General features: G+C 37.6%; 1 protein-coding gene across 1 annotated transcript in view; it reads left to right on the forward strand.

Annotated features, from left to right (window-relative positions):
* DOK6 (docking protein 6) overlaps positions 1–23,383 on the forward strand; it is a 411,448-nt gene that overhangs the window by 302,160 nt on the left and 85,905 nt on the right. Inside the window, exons 6-7 of the mRNA XM_001493092.5 lie at positions 8,414–8,552; positions 22,571–22,688. Coding sequence (XP_001493142.1) covers positions 8,414–8,552; positions 22,571–22,688 — 257 coding nt within the window. The remainder of the gene's footprint in view (positions 1–8,413; positions 8,553–22,570; positions 22,689–23,383) is intronic.

A 23,383-nucleotide genomic window follows, 5' to 3' on the forward strand; every position in this document is an offset into this window, starting at 1 on the left:
CACCATAGGATCATGCTTCAAAAAAAAAATGTTACTCTCTTTTACATTTTAATTTGCTTTCTTTTTCCTATCAGGAACTATCAAATCAATATTGATCAGGTAGCCATCTTATTGATAATTTTCAAGTCATTTTGGTCCCAAACATAGATGGAGTGCGTTGGGTGCCTGTTGTAATCGACGCTGGGGGTTAAGGATGTTAAAACTCATAATCCTCAAAGAGTATCCAACATTTTTACGATAAAGCCACAGGGAGAGATATATATAGGATGAATAGAAAATTAGCTGTGAACCTTTTTAAATTTTTTTTCACTAAACTTTCATAAACATAAAATGCAACTGTATGATAATGATAATGGTAATAATTTGTGATCATGTATTGAGATAATTAAATAGCAATTAAAGTCTTATGACTTGTTTTACATCTTCACACAGTGGACTTTTCAGTTCTCAATTTTTGAGGCAGAAAGAAAAGTCAGTAGAAGAGCATCTTTCATTTATATTTTTTCAAGGATTTGCTAAAGCCAAAATTTCAGACTCTTTCAGGGAGACTCAATTGGCTTTTCCATTGAGTTGAAAAATCAAAAGAGAAAATTTGGAAGTAAGAAAAAGTAAATAGAATAGAAGAAAATTAAAACTTTGAAAATATGGAGCTATTGTAATTAATGTGATTGTCATTCGGCCCTCAGTGAGTACACAGATGGAGGAATTGTAGAATTTTGGAACAAATTTGTACCTTGGAGATCACTTAGATCAACTCTTTCATTAAAAAACTTAATTTTATAAGGAATGAAAACAGCTTTTCACAAAGCTAATTTGCAGCAGAGCTGGCCTAAAATCAAGATTTCTTTGTAAGCCTGAGTTTCTCAGCTTGTTTGAGGGGAATCATAGTAGCCGTAAGGCACTGACAGTGAGTTCAACCCAGAACAGTTACCATATGCATTAACTGTGGGGCCATACAGAAACCCAGTCAAGAGGCAGAGAGCGGGGCAAATGTTATGCTGTACCTTCCTCCTTGCGGAGGACTTGACATGAAGTTGGGAGTGCAGGGAGGGTTTGATTCCAACTCAACAGTTTGGTTGATTGATTGATTGACCTTAATGTGCATTTTACTGGTACATCCATTGAGATATATGTCTTAGGAAGCTGAATTGACAGAAGAGGAACAGTGGCAAAGAGGGAGAGAGCCTTCAAAATGTTTTATCCTAAGCCCTGTCCTGAGCTCTCTCCACTACAAAAATCTTCATAATTAAAGAATTATGCATGTTTTTCTGCTTTTCGTCTTGAACGGAAGCAAGCTTGCGTAATGATAATGAACTTACCCTCCAAAATCCCGTGGCTAGGTTCAGATCACAGCTCAGCTACTTAAATTTTAATGACTGGGCAAATTCCTTCACCTCCTTAGGATGGTGTTTTCTGTAAAATGGGAGGCAGTGAGGGCCTTGTCAGGTGTGATGAGGCCCAATGAGGTAATGCACATACTGCATTTATCTCTGTGCCTGGCGCAAGTTGGTGCTCCATGGAGGCTGGCTATTATCATTCTCATCATTGCTGTGATTGTTGTTGTTATTTCAATACATTACAAACCAGAGCTCTCTGCAAAGCTGGTCCTCTTAAAAATTGCATCAGATGTTTGTGCTACACTGGAAAGAGATTAAATGTATATAAAAATGTATATAAAGTATGTGTGTGGGTTCCAATTTAAATTGGAAGGGAGGCCCTTAATGATCAGTTCAGTATTTTGTAAGTTTAACAGTAAAAGTGCATTTGCTAAGTGACAGAGACTGAGCTAAGCATATTCTAAACACCACATCTTCACAAAAAAAAAAAAAACTTGTGAGAATCCTCTGACCCTTGCTTTAAAAATTAATGTTAATTTAATTTTAATGAATTAAATTCAGTTAATAAATCAATAAGATTCCTTTATCTGTGATTATTTACATAAAGAAGTATCAGTGAAAAGTGTCCCAACCATACTTCTATGTCTGTCCTCTTCACTTCGCCCCCAATACCTAACACAATGACTAGTTTCTTGTGCCTTCTTGCAGAATTTAATGTACCTATGAGCAAAGATGTGTACAAATTCTCTCCACACATATTTTTTGTAACAAAAATGTTAATACACTATACATATTATTTTCACTTTGTTTTTTTATTTAGCAATATGTTTTAGATATCTGACCATTTCAGTACCAGTAGTAATAATAGTAGTATTTAATGAGTAATAAGTTACCAACACAGTTTTGAGATTTACATATATTAATTTGAGGTTTACATATATTAATTCACTATTCATAGGAAAAAATCCTCTGAAAAAAATACTGACATTATACCTATTTTATATATGAGAAGTTATCTGTGTTGCGAGCTTCAAATATTTTTCCTAGTTTTTATTTTTCTTTTGATATTTTATGGTTTCTTTCTTATTTTGTAAAAAGATTTTTTCACAGGCAGATTTATCCATTTGTTCTTTTGTCACTTTTTGCCTTGGATCATAACTTGAAACCCCTTCCTCTTTCGGAGTTTATGTAGGAATTCTTCCCTATTTTCTTCTAGTACTTTTTTTCATTTTCTTTCTTTGGAATTTATATCAGTGGAGGTAGAGACATGGATCCAAATATTTTTCAAAATGACTAGTGTCCAAACACAGTTGATTCAAGAGTCCAGCTTTCTCTCACAGATTTGAGATTATACTTTCATCACATATTTAACTCTCCTAGAAAATTGGGACTATTTGTGGACTTTCTCTACTCTTGCTTTTGTCTGTATGTACATTTTGCTTGTAGTTCCTTACCACAGATCAAAGTCTGACTCTGGAGCTCAGAGAGAGAAACATCAGCCTTTTCATAGCTGCTACAAAAAAGTAAAATGCTAGCATTGTTAAATGACAATAAAGATTAAACTGTTAACGGAATAAAAGTGCTAATTGGTTTTAACTGCTCTGCAGAAAAGCTGTGCTTTTAAGAATTTCATTACTTTCTATAATTAAACATTAAATTTTAAATACTGACTAGAAACACCAGTGGGTTTTCAGGCAAGAACTTCCTGTCTTCTCCATTGCTTCTGTTCTTCTCCATTGCTAAAATGTCTGTATGCATGGAGGATAAATATTTCGTCATTAAATATGTATACAGTATTGCAAAACTTACACTGAGAATGAAATTATACAGCTGTGAAGACAGACAAAATCACCAGAGATCTACAAGTTCATCTGTAGCAAAATTTTATCTGAAGACCTGCAGAGAATTATTTTAAAGTCTCCATTTTCACTTTTTAAAAGTAAAGTATTCTTATAACTTTTGATTTGGTAAATTTCTTTTGCTTGTTATTTGGAAGGAAGCCTGGAATTATTAAGTCATCTACTCATAAAGAGCTAAGTTAGAGACTTAAAGCCAGGAAACAGAGGACAGTGGTCTAATGGTTACCTGGTAGGGGCTTTTTCTCAAGTGGAATTGCCTCCAGGGCACCATATTTTAGGGCCACTTGTCCCCTTGAAGGCGTCTATGAGAACCATGCGTAGTGGAGTGCCTCACTGGGAGTTCGGTGTCCTGTGAAGACATACATTCACCTGAACTCTACTATTCCTTCCTTATTAGAACACAGCAGAGAGAAGATGGACAGTACTTTATTTCAAGTGATTCTGGAATTGAGTGGTGAGATGGGATAAGAAAGAGAGAGTACTCTCTTAGATCCCTAGAGGAGTGGAATTTGAAAAAAAGCCATTTAGGGAAAAGACTAAAAAAAATTATTATGTCAAGATATACAACATGCTGACTGCCTTGGGTGGAAGGGTCCCCAAGACCACTCTCAGGCTCAGCAATTCTCTAGAAAGACTCACAAGACTCAGGAAAAGCCATTATACTGACGGTTATGGTTCCTGCAGTGAAAGGTGCCAATTCAAACCAGCCAAGGGAAAAGCACAGGGATGAAGACCAGGAGAGACCAGAAGCAAGCTTGCAGGGTCCCCGAGTACAGTCTATGGGGACATACTCAATTCTCCCAGAATGACGTGTTATAACACATGTGAGGTGTTGTCAACCAAGGAAGCTCCCCCAAGCCTTGGCATCCAAGATTTTTATTGACGGTCAGTCACACAGCTGTGCAGTGTCCACAGGACTGAGCTCGACAACTCAGACTCCAGTCTCCACCAGAGGCAAAACAGGCATTCACCACAAGTCACATTGTTAGGATGCACTCATTTGGTCAAACTGGTACAGCGTGGCCAAGGCCTCAGGCACATGCAAACTCTTATCAGGCTGAATATTCCAAAAGCTGAGAGGTTACATTCTATAAGCCAGCCAAGGAGCCATTTGGAAAAAAGGACTTTCTTTGTAATGTGCAGGGTTTGAGCGACCCATACCTGCTAAATTAATCCTTTCCTGCCCACTGTCACGTTAGTTCGTTTAATTAAAAGGAAAAAAACTATCTTGTGACAAAGTCTTGTTGTCCCCATTTTATAGACGAGGGGTAAGGAGATAAAGTAACTTGCTCAGGTCAATCCCCTGCTGACTTCCCCTTGGCCCCATTCCTCTCCTGGCAGCACTTACCAGTTGAAAGTGTTGGCCTTTGAACAATGTAGCGGCCTTCCCCACTACTTGAAAAGCCTCGGAGGCAAAGACCCTTGTATATTTTTCCCTCTTTTTCATCCCCAGGCTTAAGACAGCACCTGGCTTATAGTTCTTGATAAATATGCGATAAATCAATATGACAGGCCATGACATCATGGTTGAAATTTTCCCGTTAGTCTCCAGGTCCTATAGTATTATAATGTCCTTTATATCATCATGTCAAAGAAAAAAAGAAAACACCTGGAAATAAGAGTGTCAGTCCTACTTACCTGTTAGAATTGTTATGAAGCCCTGTAGACTATTCTTTAAAGCTGAAAGGGACCTTAGAGATTATATTCTTTAACATTTTATTTTAAATAAGAAAAAGTATTAATTTTATGCAAATACCTTCAATAGAATTCCAGCTTGGAGTCAGGACACATATTCATTTCCATATACTCACTTTTTCTCTGAATAAATGCAATTGAGGAATGTGCATTTTGGTGACAAGGGGGTTAGGATATTCAAATGCAACTAGCACCTCTATCTTAGGTCTTCCCAAGTTAAGACAAAGATTCTTTTAGTTTTTTAGTTCTTTTTGTCGTTTTCTTCCTTTCTAAGCCTCTGCTTCATGTGTCACAGTCTTAGGCTGCGCAAATATGGCTTCTAATTTATCCTCATTTGGGTCCCACTCCCCTTTAATGAAATAGTAACCCATGGAAAGAGTTCTACTGGCCAGTTCTTCTCAAACTGTCATGTGCATGTGAATCACCTGGAGATAGTGTTGAAATGCAGATTCCAATTCAGTCCTCTGGACAGGCTCCAATGATGCAGGTGTGCTAGTCCACTACCAAGGCAGTAGCCATCAAGATCATTTTATCTGTCCCCTTATCATCTTCTCTAGTACTGGCTTGCTATCACAAAACTGTTTAGACATATAAGAAAAAAATCTCCATATCTGTTCCTTACCACCCCCAAAAGAACATGTTTCAAACAAAAACCTGGGAAACCTAAACTGTTCATCCCAACACGACTAACAAAAGTCATAAATACAAGCCAATTTTACCGAAGAGTTTTGACTTCCTCTTGGTTTTAAGTACCTTCTAACTAAAATGGCTTTGTTTTTTTATGCTAGCTTGTTTTTATTCCTTGTTTCTTGATCAAAGAATGAAGTTAACTTAGGTTTTTATTTTAGAGGCTAGAAAACTCTTACTGTCAGCTTTCAATCTCCCTACCTGGGAAGAGTTAAGTTCCAGGAAGTGGATAAGTGTTGGACCTTTTACCTCTCAACGACTGAGTATGAAATAACAATTTGTGTCTTCATTATCTCGTTTCCCAAGGCAAATAAGCAGTGTTTTTCAGATGACAATGAACAAAACTCAACCTCAAACAAGAAACGCTCACTACTTATCAATGGTTTTCATGCTCCTGCTGTTGGATTGCTTTACTCCTCTGAATCAACAAAGAAAGCTCATTTGTTTCACTTTGTGAAAAGCCTTCATTTTTCCCCCAGACTTTCCATTTCACGCTGTGTGAATTTTATTGAGATCTCTTTCACAGAAGCTAAGTGCTGGCTCTGTGGGGCCTTAATGGATGGCATTCACAGCCTCTGTAATGTCTGAATCCTCTTGAGACATTTCTTTTCTACTGAAACTCCTTGGAGAATCATAGAGAAGAATCTAAAATCTTTTTGGTACTGGAAGACGTAGTTTGGCGTCATGAACTTTTTGTGCAAATCTTTTGATGTTGTTACCGCACAAAATTGGGGTTCTCTTTCCTCATGTGCATAAATGGCCAATTAACTACAACATCAGCCTTTGGGAAAAGAGATCAGCTTGGTTCTGTGAGATCGACCTGCAGGGAGGCAAGGGGCATGTGCCTTCAGCTGTGTCTCCCCAATTCAGGATTTGGGGTAAAATTTAAGAGGTTAGGGAAAACAGGCTGGCACATGGACATGCTGGTGGGACAGGTTTTGATTAGGGGCCTTCAAGCAATTATGGTAAGGTTTTAGACATTTATGACAGGGTTCTAAACATGCATGATGAGGTTCTAAACTTTTTTTTTTTTTTTAAAGATTGGTACCTGAGCTAACATCTACTGCCAATCCCCCTTTTTTTTTTTTTCTGCTTTTTCTCCCCAAATCCCCCCAGTACATAGTTGTACATTCTAGTTGTGGGTCCTTCTAGTTGTGGTATGTGGGATGCCGCCTCAACATGGCCTGATGAGCAGTGCCATGTCTGCACCCAGGATCCGAACTAGCGAAACCCTAGGCCGCCGAAGCGGAACACGCAAACTTAACCGCTCGGCCACAGGGCCGGCCCCTAAACTTTTATGATAGGGTTCTGAACGTTTTTGATGAAGTGGGGAAGAAATTTTAATACCAGATCTTCCTGAATGAGGAACTTCTCATTTCCGATAAGAGTCCGACTTTCAAGTTCCAGTCATATCCTGGTCCTTGGGTTCCATAGGAAGGAGGATCTTTGGTTCCGTGGTCATTTCAGGTCTAGATTTCCTCTTCTGTGCGTGCTCTGGCCATGCGACTTGGCACATTTTCTGAAAGGCAATTCTTAATTACTCTGTTGATAAGAGATGAGGTCAGTTGAACTGGTCCTGAAGGCCTGTGGTTACACTCTTATAACCTGAAAAACCAACAGCACAGCAATCCAGTTAGCGTCCAATATCTGAGTAGGAACATCATATTGATATTGATTGGGTATTTCCAAAAGCCTCCGATTATTTTTAAAAGCTAGCTTAAAATATTAATTTAAACTATTTGTCTTTGTTAAGAAAACTGACCTGTAATCCTGTTGCCTAAGAAATTGTCCACGGTTTCATTCCAATAAAAATTACATTTGAAAAAGTAGTTATAATTAAATAATTGAAAAATAATTTGTTTTCTGATTTTTTCCTCTTGAATTTACTTTATAAGAATTTTTAATATTAATTTATGCTGGCAGAAATGTCATAGTAATAGCTGTATAATAGTCCAGGTAAAAATACTAAAATTAAGCCAACCATTTCTCCACAGTGGATTTGAGGTTACTTCCATACTTTATCTATGTTGAAAATAGTAATAGCTAACACTTTTGAGCACTTAATATGTGCTAAACAGCACTATAAATATTTTGTATATCAAGTCTTTTAACTGTCGTAAGGATCTTATGAGATGGTACTATTATTTTTTGTACATTAGAGGTGTATAAGGGGACTCAGGCAAGTTATTCAACCTGCCCAAAGTCACACTGCTGGTAAGTGGCAGAGCCAAAATTCAAACCAAATGTTCTAATATGCAAATAGAGTCTCCTTTATGCCATGTTGTTTTCTAGGTTGTACCAAGATTTACGTAAGGATTACTCAGTTTAAATAAAAGCTTCGGCCTATGTATGCAAATTCATAAACTAAGAAATGTATAGTCTCCTCCTTGGTCCTACTGCAATAAGCATAAAATTGCATATTTTTCTTGAGTTCTTTAAATGTCAAGCAGTATCAAGTCGTAGGAGATAGTGCTGTGATGTCACAAATGTGAAAATCCTTAAAGAAAATGACCATTTGTTTGTACTCTTTAAGTATTGGTAAGACGTGCATTGCAATAATCTAAACCACTTTTATCTGTTCCTTTACACTGTTGTGGATGCTTCATCTTTAAAAACCCAAAAATACATGGATTTTCACCCTTCGTTTTGTTCTCGAGTATCATTTAAAGACTCACTTGTGGGTTGGGTGGTTTGGTTTAGGACAAATCTGCTTCACTAACTGCTATGACAGTCACAGAGGAGGGTAGCACAGGGAAAAGGCATCTTTTACATGGAGAACTGTTACGCACTTGAACACATGAAGACCCATCTCTTTCCCTATCTCTATTCTCACAGAATGTGTGACACAGGAGAAGGACTATTCACTTTTCAAACAAGGGAAGGAGAAATGATCTATCAGAAGGTGCATTCTGCGACACTGGCCATAGCTGAGCAACATGAAAGATTAATGCTAGAAATGGAGCAGAAGGCCCGGGTAAGGCTCCTTCCTTGGTAACCTAACAGCTTGGAAATGAATGTCACGAGGTCTGATGCACATCGTGTATATGTGGGTCCATTTATGTAGCACCTTGGTGTCTACCCCTATCCTGGCCCAAGAGCTCGTCCCGTTTACTGAATCTCATCTCTCTAATACCCTTTTTAGCATATGACAAAAGATGTTATCTGTGGCCACTAAGAGAGAACTCTGCACTCAATGTATCTACCTATGACCTGTTGCCTGGTTACCCAAAAAGGGGTGGAATGCATAGAGAATGAAACAAGAAGCAATACTTTCTGCATCTCTCCACATAGAGATGGACGATCAGAGATTCAAATGTGGGTCCAAAATAACTAGGAAAATTAAGTTACTACCAGAAAGGATTCCACTTTCCTTTTTGTCTTTATATTTATTCTGGAGTCTCTGAAACTTCTAGCTTTTTCTGTCCATGTTTCAGAGCCAATAATAAAATGTTTGCAGAAGGTGCTTATACTGATTACCAACAGAATGATTTGTCTATTATCCTGTCCTGGATCTATACTGCAGTCTCAGGATCAAGGCAAGAAATAATTTAGTAAAGAATCTGAATTAGTAAATTTTACAAGTAGCTGAAAACAAAAAATTGTAAGCCTTACTACTAACTTGCTTGAAAAGCAAACAATGGAAGGATTATTGGCAATAATCTTCAGAGGTGAATTTTCTCTCTTCCTTCGGGTTTTATAGAGAGGCGTCAGATTTCATCTGTGAGAGGACAGGTGGAGGACAGGAAAGTAGGTGGATCATTCACCAGAAAAACACCCATGATTCTATTTCAGTTTAAAGACTACAGAGTTCTATATGTAGTATTATATTGGTTTTGATTTTTTAAATGCTCAATTACATAATATTTTGAAGTATAAAAGAAAATTATCGTTTAAATATAAGAAAACAAAGAAGATGTAGTTTAACAAATGATCTTTTATTATTCTTAATGCATTTCTAATGTTCTCAATATTACATACACATTTTTATCTCTCTATCTAAGGTATGGTTTAATGAGCCTTCCTAATTCCTAAGGGTGACAAATGCAAATCAGGCTTATAGGACATTTGGCCTTCCATGGGGAGGAAGGAGTAGCTTGAACATTAGTGGGTTTATTAATATGACTCTGGGATTAAATGAAGAACCACCAATAAGAGGTTGATATGACTTAGTCTTCTTGAAAGATTTGGGTTAAATTTAAACCATTATAACACTTATCTAATCAATGTGACATTTTTCTAGTGGCTTAAATCAAGTGAAAAAATATAACTATAAAATTTCAAATTATTTCAGAATGTTGAACATTCATTTCAGCCCATATTTGCAATCTGCTGATGCTCCTTTGCAACCAGAGTTAACACTCGTGATATCACTTGCTATTAGTTAACAATTGGAGTTCTTTAGTTATAGTTGTTCTGAACAGGCAAAATGCTCATAAGTAGAGTCATTTTAAATTATATTTTCATGACGGAAATTCCAAAAGCTCTTTCATGCAACTGTTTAATTATCTGCCATAAAGGAGAGCACTCAGTTTGTGTCCTGGGTTCACATCCCAATTTCACTACTTATTGGCTTTGTAATCTTGGGCAAGTTATTTAACCTCTAAATGTCCATTTTCCATTATTTGTAAAATGGAACTATGATAGTTCTACTTACTTGGTTGTTATGAAGTATTTACACATTAATATATATGAAGTGCTGAGAACAGACCTAGCACCTAGACATACCACGAAATGTTCATTATTATGATGGTAATCCATCTATAGGAGTATTTTTGAATAATTATAAGACTTGCAACGTTTGTGAAGACACTAAATTGTTTTTCCCAGGTGTAGCTAAATAATATCTTTGAATTCCTTTCAAGTATGTCTAACAATCTCGTGCCAAAAAACTTGCAAAATGAAATTTAATTCACATTTGCTGTTGATGCTGTTGTGTGTTCATCATGTCCTGTGCCACTGAGAGGCAAGTCCGGGAGAGGAGCGAAGCAATTGCTGTGAGGGAGTTAGAGATGGCCTACCAAGATCCGCTTACCACTTACCAAGATCTCAGGCAATCTCAAGCTGGAGGGGTACACCATGGATCTGGTGCTCGAGATGGAAGGGAAAGTGGGGCAAATGTTTAAACAGCAAGCTCAGTACCACTCAACAACTAGAAATCACAAAATCAGAGATTCCATCAACTTGGGGCATGCATGTAAATGGAGCATTTGGTTTAATTTTTGAAAGGATTGCACCGCTATGCTTTTCTCTGAAAGTTAATACTAATAAAACTAATCTATATCTAGTCTATTGTTTAGAATAAGCTGAGCTAATGATGCTTTTCCTAGCGCATGCTACTATAACATGAAAACTGTCCCAATTCCCCAAATTCTAGGACCATTTGCAAAGGTTTCCAGGTATCCAGACACAACTTTTTCTTTTTATTCTGAGACCTCCTCTACATACATAAAATTCTCTTAAAAAAGAAGTTCCAACAAGTATGAAATAATACTTAAATACCCTCCATCTAACGCTTCATTAGCTCTTTAAAATAAAATGAATGCCTGTGCTATAAACTAGTCAAAAATATAACTTTGGAGTTGGAAAGATATCAAAAAAACTATTTAAGATACAAAAACGTACTTCATTTATTATGTGTCTACTACAAAATAAGATGGCACTGTTCATTGGCTTTCCAGTTATAAAGCTGCGCCATGTGAGATTGATCAGATAGAAGATGTTTACATATTTTTAGGATAATTAAACAGATTTTATAAGATTAAATTACTGAGGAGCTAATAAGCAACGAATGCCCCAAATATAGTTGTTCAAGCAACTGAAGCATTTACTCATCCTTTTTTTTCTGCTTGAGGAAGATTAGCCCTGAGCTAACATCTGTGCCAATACTCCTCTATTTTTATGTATGGGATGCCTCCACAGCATGGCTGATGAGTGGAGTAGTTCTGCACCCAGGATCCAAACCCGTGAACCCTGGCCACTGAAGTGGAGTGTGAGGAACTTTAACCACTGGGCCATGGGGCCAGCTCCTACTCATCCTTTTAAAGAGACATGATTTAAGAGTGTGACTGGCCTTATAGATAAACAAACTTGAATGAGAAATAATGTCTCAACAACCATTTCTTAACTATAAGAGAAAGAATTCTATATAATCTTTTGACATCACATGTGTGTAAGACTTTGTTTTGCCCTAGTTTATTACCTTCCTTCTTGGGCGACACAAGAATAAACATATTTTTATGTATCTCCATAATCTAAGTTAGATGGTGTTTCTATCTTGCTTGAAGAATCTGATAGCTAGAAAAAGTTCCCAGCATTGTGAATAAAATAGTGCATTTGAACTGTAGAGTAGTGGATAAAAAAGAATAACTAAATTGGTAAAGCTGTTAAAAGTGGATATTTTGATTTCCTTCCTGAGAAAGATGATGAAAGAATTAATTTGTTTCTTTTATTTGTATTGCTAGAATAGAAAAATAATAAGGAAAGTCTACAAGAATGACTTCCTTTTTCTTTTTAAACAATGCTATCCTTATTTATTCAGGGGCGTAAATCTGCTCATGGCAAGTACAAGAATGATTTCCTTAAAGGAGAACAATAGATTGCTAAGGTCCATCAGGATGACTCAGCACATGGACATATAATGACGTCCACACATACAATGCAAAGAATCAGACTGTCTTCCCTTTGGACAGTGCTGCAAAATAGGAAAAAAATGTAGGCCACTACTGGGCAAGGTAAATTCTAAGAAATTGATGTAAGAATGCCGTGGGAAGATAATTAAGCCTACTTTCAAAGGACATAAGCATAGTTGTCAGATCCTGGGATGCATTCAATGAATGCATATGCATTATGTGGAAGCAGCGCACCATAGTGACTAAGCAGGTAGATGTTAGAGAAAGATAACAGGGTTTTGTGACCTTGTGCAAGTCACTTACCTTCTCTGTGCCTTTTTAAGGGAAATAAGCAGCAATAATATCTATTCAGAGTGTTAGAATATCACCTGACATTTAGTAAAAGCTCAATAATTATTAGCTAATTCATAAAATGGCTGGCAAAATAAAAAACTTAGTTTTATTTTTAAATGGGTAAAATTTTATAACCACCATTAAAGTTCATCCCAGCTTTCCTTATGTGCAGACATTGGAAATTAATTATACAAACCTTACAAGAGCCTCTAAGTATCTACATATTTCAAAGTCAAAAGACAGCAAAAAAGTTTTTAAACACCTATGAAATTTAATGTTTTAACATGTATTCATCAAAATATAAAGCACAGCTCTGTAAATGCATCTACTTATAGATAGATATAGGTAAATAGATTGATTAATAGTACATATATTCTTAAAAGCATTACTGATTACAGGTAGGAATGGTGTTCAAAGTATTTATGTAGATATTTGTAATAATTTCTGATATTATTCTAAAGCCCAGATTTTTTCACACTCCATGAAAGTATTTTGGTCAATACATGGTTTAACTATATGATAATAACATCCATTTTGTTTCAAGTTTAATGAAAATAATATTCCACAAAGTCCAATTTTAAATGACATCACAACTTCCATTAAATGTGTAAACTACACTAAATGTATAAACTACATTTTATTTGTTTGTCTGGTACAAACTCAGTGAGGTATCTTCTAATTCATTTCCATTTATCTTGGGTAAAATGGAAGATTAAGTGTGAGGTGTCCCCTGTTGAAAATTAAGTCAAGTCCGTGAGGAACCGATTGCCCATAAACCTTCAAACTTCAGAGGACTGTTTGAATGAATCCAAACAGTGCCGCGCTTGACTGGAAAGGTCCCGGGGTTTCTGTTTCTATATAGTTTTCAAGTTTCATGAGCTCTTTCCCAAGAACAAGTAAAAACTCAATGTTCTCCGCTGGGACTGCGCTTGTCTGCAGCAACTCCTTATTAAGCAGAAGACATGTTTTTTCTTACAGACACACATTTCACATGTCACAGTAGCATATTTGCTAACCAGTTATATTTCTGGAGTGCTTCTCCTCTGCATTATTTGTCCCTACCCCATCCCTCTTGTCTCAGACATATCAGGAAACCTGTTGACGTAGCCACCCTACATGAGGCATTTCTTAACTCTCTTCATCATACAGAAAAAGCTTCGACAATCCTTTCCCAGGTTATATTGTGCATGTGCACAAACACACACACACACAGCCCACTGCCAGCCTTGCTCACCTTTCTCCCATCTGTCACCCCCCTCTCCGACCTGCCCACGCTGACCATCTTGCTCCTTATTTCCATATTTCTTGGGTTCTGTACTTCCGTTAAGCTCTTAGACTTAGATCCAAGTAGTATATGCCTCTGCCTTCATTGTCATTCCTTTGATAGCTCATTTTGGACAAATTTCCATGTCTTGACCATATACATACATAGGTGCCTCTGGTCTAAGCCACTTCTCCTATGCAGTAGTAGCAATAATGACACAACAGTCTTTACCGAGCACCTTAGATGTGACAAACATTGTCATTCTAAAAGCATCATCTTATAAAATATTTGTAACAACACTGAAGGTGCTTTATATTAACTCCAATTTAGAGATAAGGAAAAATTGAATCTTAAAAAAAAAAGTTTGAGTACCTTGCCTGAGGTCAAATGAGTAGGCAGCTGTGGAGTTGACATTTGATAACAGGAGGCTGATAGCAAAGCTCCTGTGCTCCACAACTTCCGGATTCTGCCCCAGGTATGGTGGTCTACTCTGAACAGGGGAGGGAGGCACTCATGTTCCTGCCATGGGCCAGTGGAATGGCCCCAATTGGTGTAATCCTCACCTTACCGCTCCCTGAAGAAGAGGGCTCCAATACTTTATTTTACAGTGAGTTGCCGTGAAGAGGGAATAACATCCTGGTTTCTGAAGCCTCGGAGACATCACTCACTGGCTGTGTCACCATGTACAATTTATATTATCCCTCAGAGTCTCATCTTCCTTGTCTGTAAAGTTCAGATGGCATATTTGCTGGCAATTTATGTGGATATTAAATGGGATAACACATATAGGTTTGCACATTGCCAGGCACATAAAGAATGACTCATAAATGCTAATTCATTAATGCTAAATTTCTCCTTTCCCAATTGCACAGATTTGTGTCTCTAGTACTAATATGATGTTAAATATCTAGGCAATAATTAGGAGGATACAGATCAAAAGGAAAATTAATTTAACAATTTTTTAATGTACATGAATTTCACGTTAGGTAAACACAAATTAGCATTAATGTTTATCACAGGGGGAAGCAGAGTCTCAAAAAAGGAGGCAGGGAAATAGCAAAACACAATAAGGCAATCTGAATCAACTTTTGGTAAAAGCAGGAAGAGGTGCTGAGAGCCAGTTGCTTCACAAAAATCACACCAGTTGTCAGGCCCTACCTACTGCTTCCTGGCAGCTTAGGTCCTCTCAAAGGACAAGGCTGTATTGTCACATACAGTAATATGCTGGGGAAGCTCATTTTTCCCAAGAGAGATCAGCATCAGCGTCTAAAGAGCATCAGACTCGGAAGTTAAGAGAACTCTTTTCTACTAGAGGTTCTCTGGTTGGGATTTTACCTTGGGCAAATCCCTGAATTTTTCTGGATTTTGATTTTCCATCTGCAAGATGAGACCTGCTAGATTCTCTAAAGAGGATTCAACCTTGAATTCCATGGCCTGTGCACATAGTTATCTTGGGCTTCTTCATACCATGGCAGCCTCAGAGCAGTTAGATTTACATGGGGATTCAGAACCTGTTGAGGGAAGAAGAAGCTGCCTTGGGGCTGGTGCTGTGGCAGAGCAGTTAAGTTCGTGCCCTCCGCTTCATCAGCCAGGGGTTCACCCATTCAGATCCTGGGCGTGGACCTACACACGTCTTATCAAGCCAAGCTCTAGCAGCATCCCACATAGAGGAAATAGAATGACTTACTAGATACACAGCTATGTACTGGGGGTTTTGGGGGTGGGGGTGGGGTGAAAGAGCAAGGTCAGCAACAGATGTTTGCTGGGGGCCAATATTCCAAAAAAAAAAGAAGCAGCAGCAGCAGCTACCTTAAAGGTCTTAAAGGGCATGCCCAAAACAGACACGATGTGATAGCTACTGTATATTATTATCAAAGCAATCACCAGCCAGCCCAGATTTAAGAGGATGGAACCTAGATGTCTTATTTCTAAATGCAGGCTTTTCCAGAATTTGCAGCCATCTTCTATCATCCACAAAAATAATGCAATATTTAGTGTTACTTATGATACAACTTAATTTGAAAGACATTACACAGAATCCCTTGATGGGCAAAGAAAGCCCAGAAGGACAGAGCAGAAGCATTATTCTATTCTCCATGCTTCCACAGGATGCCTGGCCTTAGAAAAGGCAATTCGTATCTCAAAGCCCCAGTGCTCTCTCATTTTAAAGATGGATACTTCATCCCTTTCCTCTCTCCCGGGAATTTTATGAGGATTTAACTGGATAATGTAAATGATTTCTGGGCCAATGCCAGGTGAAATGACTAAAAGAATATAAGAATATAGAAATTTTTAATTCAGCTGAAATAAGGAAAAGGTATTATCTGTACCTTGTAAATGCCTAGGAATTTCTACTAGACCAAGTGCAGATGAAACAAAGAAGAGATCAATGGATGGTGAACATCATTTCTTGAAAAAGAAGCCCAGACTTTCTGGGGAAGTAGAGATTATTAACCCATTTATTTGGAAGAGTGAGGGCTGAAAGATGGATGTGAGGTTGAACCCTGGGGCAAGGAGAACTTTCAAAAGTAGAGTTTTAAAATATAGCTAAAGATTGGGAAAATTAGTTATGGAACCGTGAAACAAGAAGCTTTATGTGTAAAATAAAATAGTACTTAAATATATAAGAGGAAATGGGCAGAAATATGTTAACTAGTGATTTGAAATTAACTTGCCTTCAAATTTGATAAAGCAGATTTAAAAATCAAACAAATACGCAGAGCAGGAAATACAGAGAGAAAAATGTGTGTGTGTGTGTGTGTGTGTGTGTGTGGAGACAGAGACTTTACATTGATTGTGTATCTTTTCAAATACCTATGAAACACGTACAGAAATTGTTTATTTAATATACATTGAATAAAAATGAAAAATAAATTTCAGTATATAGAAACTACTGAGGCCACGTTACTAAAGGAAAATAAATAAAATATGCGCAAAAAGAAATATCTCAACAAAATGTACACAAGCAATCTCCTGTATAAAAGAGGAAAGAAAGCCACAATTATCTAACTTAGGAAAGAATGATTTTTACTCTACTTATTAATTCATTGGGATGTGGACAAAGTGGCATTCAGAAGCAAATGCTTTTAGTACTAAACAAATAATAATTTAAATGCAAATATGCAACTTGAAAGGATAGAAAAGACCAAGAAAACAGCTTAAGAAAAACAGAAGGTGGAAATTAACTAGGATAAGAACAAAATAAACTATATAAGAAAAACCAAAAAATATAAGTTCTTTAAGTAAATTGAAAAACCCAAATCCCTCTAAAAGACAAAATTTTAAATACAGAAAATATTATCCAAAGTTAAAACAGAATATATAAATTGGAGATATGAAAGGACTTAGAAAACCAGGACAAAATTCTTTTTAAACTCAAAGAGAATTTATTGCTTTTTTTAAAATTGTGAATGCCAAATAATGTTAGGAGAATTGATGACTCTGTCGGAAACAATGGTCCTAATTCTATTTGTATATACATAAACCAATTCCCTTCAATGGAATACTGACTCAAATGTTTTTCGAAAAAGTTTCTCAAAATCCTTTAGTATTGGGATTTGTTGGTTTTAGCATCAAAAGAACAGAAACAATTTGAAAGCTTTCAGTGTGGATATATTGAGTAAATTGGGGGCATAATAGGATAGTCCTTTGTGTTAGTCAGGGTCCACTGAAGCAAATAGGGCCTGTGCTAGGTGGTTCACTAGAGGGAATTTAATGAGGTCCTTTAGATTTAAGGTGTAGGAAGAGCAGAGACAACCCAGACACTAGCACAAGCTGGAGAGATGCCACCACCCCCACCTCCCTGGCCTGCCACAGTTTCATGGATGCCGCAGAAAACACAAGACTCCTGGGTCAGAGAAAAGAACTTTGTTACTCATGGCACAGCAGGGAGCATGGGTTCCTTGTTCGCATCAGCTCCCCTGGTCCCCAAGTCCCATGGGGTGATGTGGAGCAGCCAGGTAGATGCTGCATGTTGTCACAGCTGAGAAATCTGTACTTAGAAACTCCTAATCCTATAAAGAGGCTGCTAGCAAACCTGCCCAACCTTTGCCCTGGAAGAAGACATTATCTGTGTTATCCTGCTCAGGAAACAAATCTGCCCTCTGTCCTGGAGAAAGACACTCTCCCTTCCAAGACTGGTTGCTGTGCAAACATACTTGGAATGATAGTAAGTAACAAAATTTGTCATGAGAAATGCAGAGCCGTGAGTGACCCCAGAAGAATTATTTCCTCACAGCTACTATTTCAGCCAAATATATTCAGAAGAGTTTCCTGAAGTTTAGGGGAGGGGACGAAAGAGGATTGCAGCAGGAAATGATATTGGGCTCTCTCTGTGATATCATACACTAATCTCAGATGTTGACAAATAAAAAGTGAATTTGTTTATTTATATATTGCCTAAACAGGAGTGAGCAGAAGCAGCCAACCCTTGTCTATATCTTTATGAAAGTCTTCTAAATGTAAGGTTCTTTGCTTTTGGTTTTTCTTTCTCATCCACTGGAGGACAGCATAACTCCCATCTGAATGATGCTCAAATAAAGGTATTTACTGAATCTCCATGTGACAAACTTTGGACCAAAATCTTTCTTTTAGGCTGTGGGCTTTGTGAGATGTGAAGCTGAAACCTTCATATAGAATACAAATGTTTTACCTACTATCCAGACCTGGTGAGCTGTGACCTCTACCCTTTCCAGATGCTAAATAAGCAACTTTTGATTCATTGCTCGGTATCCCAGTGAATTGACTGCTGTTTCAAAAAAAATGAAACTGACAGAGAGAGCCAAAAATGGCAAAAAGTTATGGCAGCTGCTTCCATATGTAGTTGGTTTCTGCCTCTAAGCTGAAGCATCCTTTCCGAATCCTGACCCTGTGAGAAAGAAACGGTTGACTATTGTCTGCAGAAAAGAGTCCATGGTTACATATTGAGGGAGCTATGGCAGGGTGGGTTGCAGAATTTTGTACCGTTTCTTGAGGAATTTCTCACTGACTGAGGCAACTGAAAGAATCATCAGGGCAGAGCCTCACAGAGAACTTCGAGGACATGGATCCATCTTGTTTGATTTCTTAAAATATAGTAATTGCTTAGAAATGATCTCAAGGTATCATTTTCTTCTTTGTATAAGTAAACATAGATATTTATTAGCAATATACATATAAATTGTCCTATATGTTTTGTGATATACACACTCTTATGATCCTAAAAATCCTCTGGGTCAAATTGATGCATTGTTCTTTTAATTCCAAAATTACTATAACGTTTTAAACTCTACTTTTTTCTTAATGCTTTTAATTGACGCATTATTATAATATGAAAATTTATGGATGATTTTTATGTCATTTTGTTGAACCCTCTTACCAAGAGAAGTTTTGTCAGGAGTTTAAAATTAAAACTAACAAAATTCTCTAGTAAAAAGGCTTGAAATACTGCCATATTGTCTTTGTTATTTTGCACATCAAAAAGCCCAGTTTATACTACATTGCTTAGACTTTAAAAGTTGCTGGATAAATCAGATGGATTCTACATCATCTGACAGGTGGCCAGTGGCACAAATACTTGCATTAGTTTGCTAGGGCTGCCACAAGAAAATACCACAGACTGAGTGCCTTAAACAACAGACAGTGTGTCTTCTCACAGGTCTGGAGGCTGAGAAGTCTGAGATCAAGGTGCCAGGAGGGTTGGTTTCTCCTGAGGCCTCTCTCCTTGGCAGGCAGATGGCCACCTTCTCGCTGTGTCGTCACATTCCTGTGCAGGCACATTCCTGGTGTCTCTTTCTCTTTTATAAGGAAAGCAGTCATATTGGATTAGGGCCTCAGCCTTATGACATCATTTTTCTGTAATTAACCTCTTTGAAGGCCCTATCTCCAAATACAGTCCCATTAGGGGTTAGGGCTTCGACATGTTAACCTAAAAATAAAGAGCCGCATTGAAAGGCAGACAGGTGTTTATCTGGGATCAAAGAATTGCAATTCGGGGAGCACAGATTCAGGTAGAAACCCAAATAGTGCACCACTAGGAATTAAAGTCAGGGGCTTTTAAAAGCAAAGAATCCAGAGGTTTACATTACAAAGAATTTTAATTGGAGTTGGAGGCAGAGAACTAATTTTGGGTAAACATTGATTGACTTGATTCTCTCTTCAGAAAGTCCATAATCATCAGTTTTTGTGGTCAGCATGTCCGTTCTGCTGCTGACTTCTCAAAGAGTTACTCATAAAACAGTTGTGTTTTGGCCCAGTCTGAAGATTTGGCCCCGTTCAAGGTTCAAGGAACGAGGCGAGCAAGGCAGTTCCTCTGGAATGGCTGCTCCAGCTCTGTTTTAAAATGGCTCCAGTTATGTCAGTTTTTCACAAACATGGATTTGGAGGGGACGCGATTCGGTCCATAGCTGCACTGAATACATAGTTTTCAATGACGAATGAGGAGGGGATTCTCTGATGTCTAAGAGAAGGCTTCAACATCTGGGATGTAGCAGACAAGATTTGTACCTTTGCCGAGATCCCGAGAATATCCACATTCAACTTTTCAAATACAAATTTTCTATTTTTCTGCAATTAAATATTGAAGTAGAATAAAGAGGTACCAAAGAAACAAGTGAAGAAATAGAATATCGTGAAAGGTCTCCTAGAACTAGAAAACTGTGAAGAGCAAGAGATAAAGAAATGAGATGAAAAAACAGCATGGGATGATTCAGAGGAAAGTTTTATGGGGGAAACTATTCTAAAGTGGCTTCCAGTGATTTGTTTCCTGTAAACAAAATGTGTTTACTGTGTTTCTGTTATATTGAAGACTGACCATTTGGGAAGAAACATGTTTCCCAGAATATAATAAAAAGAAGGAAAGCACTTTCATCAAATTTGGGGAAGATTAATTTACCACTGACGATCTCTATTGTATGCTAAGTAATACACAAATTATAATACATTAGAAAAAAGAATAAAGAGTGGACAGAAGTGTGATTAATAGGAGATTCATTTTATGTATTAATTGATGTTATTAATGGGCATTGCCGACACTAACTAAAGATGTATGTGTTTTATTAAGCTTACACCTCACATGAAAAATTGCCTTTAAAGGTGAAAGCCCATTTGTCCCAGTGACAATTTCATAAATGAACCTTCCTCTGTCCCTTACAGGAGTGGGTGATGGGTGTTAGTGTGTGTGAGGATGTTTTGTGTCCTCTTAACATGCATAGCCCCACCCACGGAGAATCTCCAACTATTAGGTCTGGGGTAAAACTGGAAATGTGCATGGTTAAAAAGCATCCCAAAGAGTGTGAAAAGCAGCAACCTATTGTAATCCAGAAATTTGGCTCCCCGACCCCCTACCTACCAACCACCGGATACGGCTGTGGTTAGTAGAACCTATTTTCATAATAAGGAGGAAAACTTTGAAATATAGCAAATTTTGAAAAATATAAAAACTAGTTGCTGTTTGGAGCCATCCTTAAAAAAAAAAAAAAAGAGCTACTTCAACAGGACCAGACTGTTAAATACACTGAATTGAGCGCTTTTGTGGCAAGACATAGCAGTTCCGGAAATGCCTCACTACTAAGAAAGTAAAAATCAAGTAAATATGTTTAAGCCTTTTGGCTTCATCTTCAATTATAATGTAAAAACATTTTGGTTTCATATGGCTTTAAAGGGCCCGTGTGTCGTAGCAGGTGCTTTCCTGACAGCATCTTCTGTGAAGGGTGGTGACACTGGATCCACAGGATGGGGAGAATGGGGCAGACGGAGCACAGGGTGCCTCCACAGTGAGCAGACCCTTAGGTCCCCAAGGCTACATTTGAACGAGAGGGTCTTTACAGTTCTCAGTTTTACCAAGAGTCAGGTACTCATCAAGGGGGAATGTGAGATTTTATCAGTTAGAGGATTGCCTGTGATCCGTCAGAAAGTGAATGTTTCCCCAGATTGCATCAGAGAAATGTGCACTAAGACCAAATGAAACCATTTCTGGATGTTTTTTAAAAACCTGGTGTGAATCAATAAAAATAAATTTCTTTCTGGAAAACACGACATAAAGTATTGTTCTTTGAACTAATCATATGCCTGAGCACATGATTCGATATTGTAGGGATCTCTGTAGCTAACCTTAAAATTTATGTTTCAAACAAGAAAATATGCCACATTTTTATCTCAGAGCTTCTCAGGGAAAACGCTTCTTTGATATGTACAAGATCCTGTCAGAGGAGCAAGGAAAAAGATCTATTCGAGAAAGGAGCCATTGGGTAAGGGTGGGAGCAGGTGTCAGCAAAAATCATAAGACACTGAAATGGGGAAAAAAGAAACAGTATCCTGTGTTTGGCGCCATTCTGGGGTATCTGTTTGGGAAGAGGCTTACACCTCCATTTTTTGAATTATCTTACAATCAATAAATTGTAGGAAGCTAATAGTAATGCAGATAATCCTTGTTCATAGAAATGCAAATAAACTTGTCTGGTGAAATACAATTGATTATTGCTCTGGCTGTTCACCAGCATCCCTGGTTGGCTGTAAGCCCTCTGAATTCTCCTTGGAATCAGTGAACCATCTTTTTGTTCCCTTCTTAATTAATGAGTGAGATTAAATTGTTTACAAGTTTTCACTTCATAGGTTTTTGAGTCATGATTTTACTTTTTTAAAAAACGTTGTCCTTAAACAGCAGATTATACAAGTATCTATTACAGATTCTATCATATGCCACCCACATTTAACCCTCAACTTTTAGAAGAACCGATTTCAGCGTAGTATTTTAAATAAAGCCTAAGACACATTCTCTTTTTCTTTTAGCTTCAGACAAGCTTGACTGAACCGATGACATTATCCAAATCAATCTCTCTTCCTCGTAGTGCATACTGGCACCACATCACTCGTCAGAACAGCGTGGGAGAAATCTACAGTTTGCAAGGCAAGTAACTTTAAATAATAAAGCAGGGCTGCCATTAACTTCCTGCAGGTACACAGGAGTCTTGCAAATTTCTTTGTGTTTGTGTTGCTTCCTTTTCTTCCATTTCCATTTATCAGCTGTCACTGGCCACACTGGGAGCTCTGAGATTTACAGTGACATTTCTAAGGCTATCATTTCATAGACTCAGGGTAAAAATTATTCCAAAAATCACCGAGGGCTGAGGACCTGATTTGGCACAAGAACTTTATTAAAACACTATACAAAGCACATTATCTGAAGCTAAAAGTAGCTAATACCAGGGTCTGTTTTATGCTGTTTTACAAAGGTTTTCTTTCTTAGCATCTTTTTTCCACAATACGATTGAATATCTATTCCGGAGGCTGACTTCAGACTCTAATAAAATGCTACATAAACCTACTCACAGAAGTTTTAAGGTTTAGCCAAAGCTTTGACCAGAAGGAGACAAGTGTGAATACTTTGCTTCTGTGTTTTTCCTAATGGTGAAAATGGTTGATTAAGCAGCATGGACGTGGCTTGCCAGATGAATTAATTAATAGACAGCAAGTGTTTGACCCCATCAGACACCCCAGCTTTGACCGTTCTATTCCTGTCCTGCCCTTTTGTCCTAAAATGAAAAATCACATTTTTTTAGATAAAATATTTGGCCACAAACAATTGACTAACAGCTGACCACG

Source organism: Equus caballus, chromosome 8 (genome assembly GCF_041296265.1).
Source record: "Equus caballus isolate H_3958 breed thoroughbred chromosome 8, TB-T2T, whole genome shotgun sequence".
Lineage (NCBI taxonomy): Eukaryota > Metazoa > Chordata > Mammalia > Perissodactyla > Equidae > Equus > Equus caballus.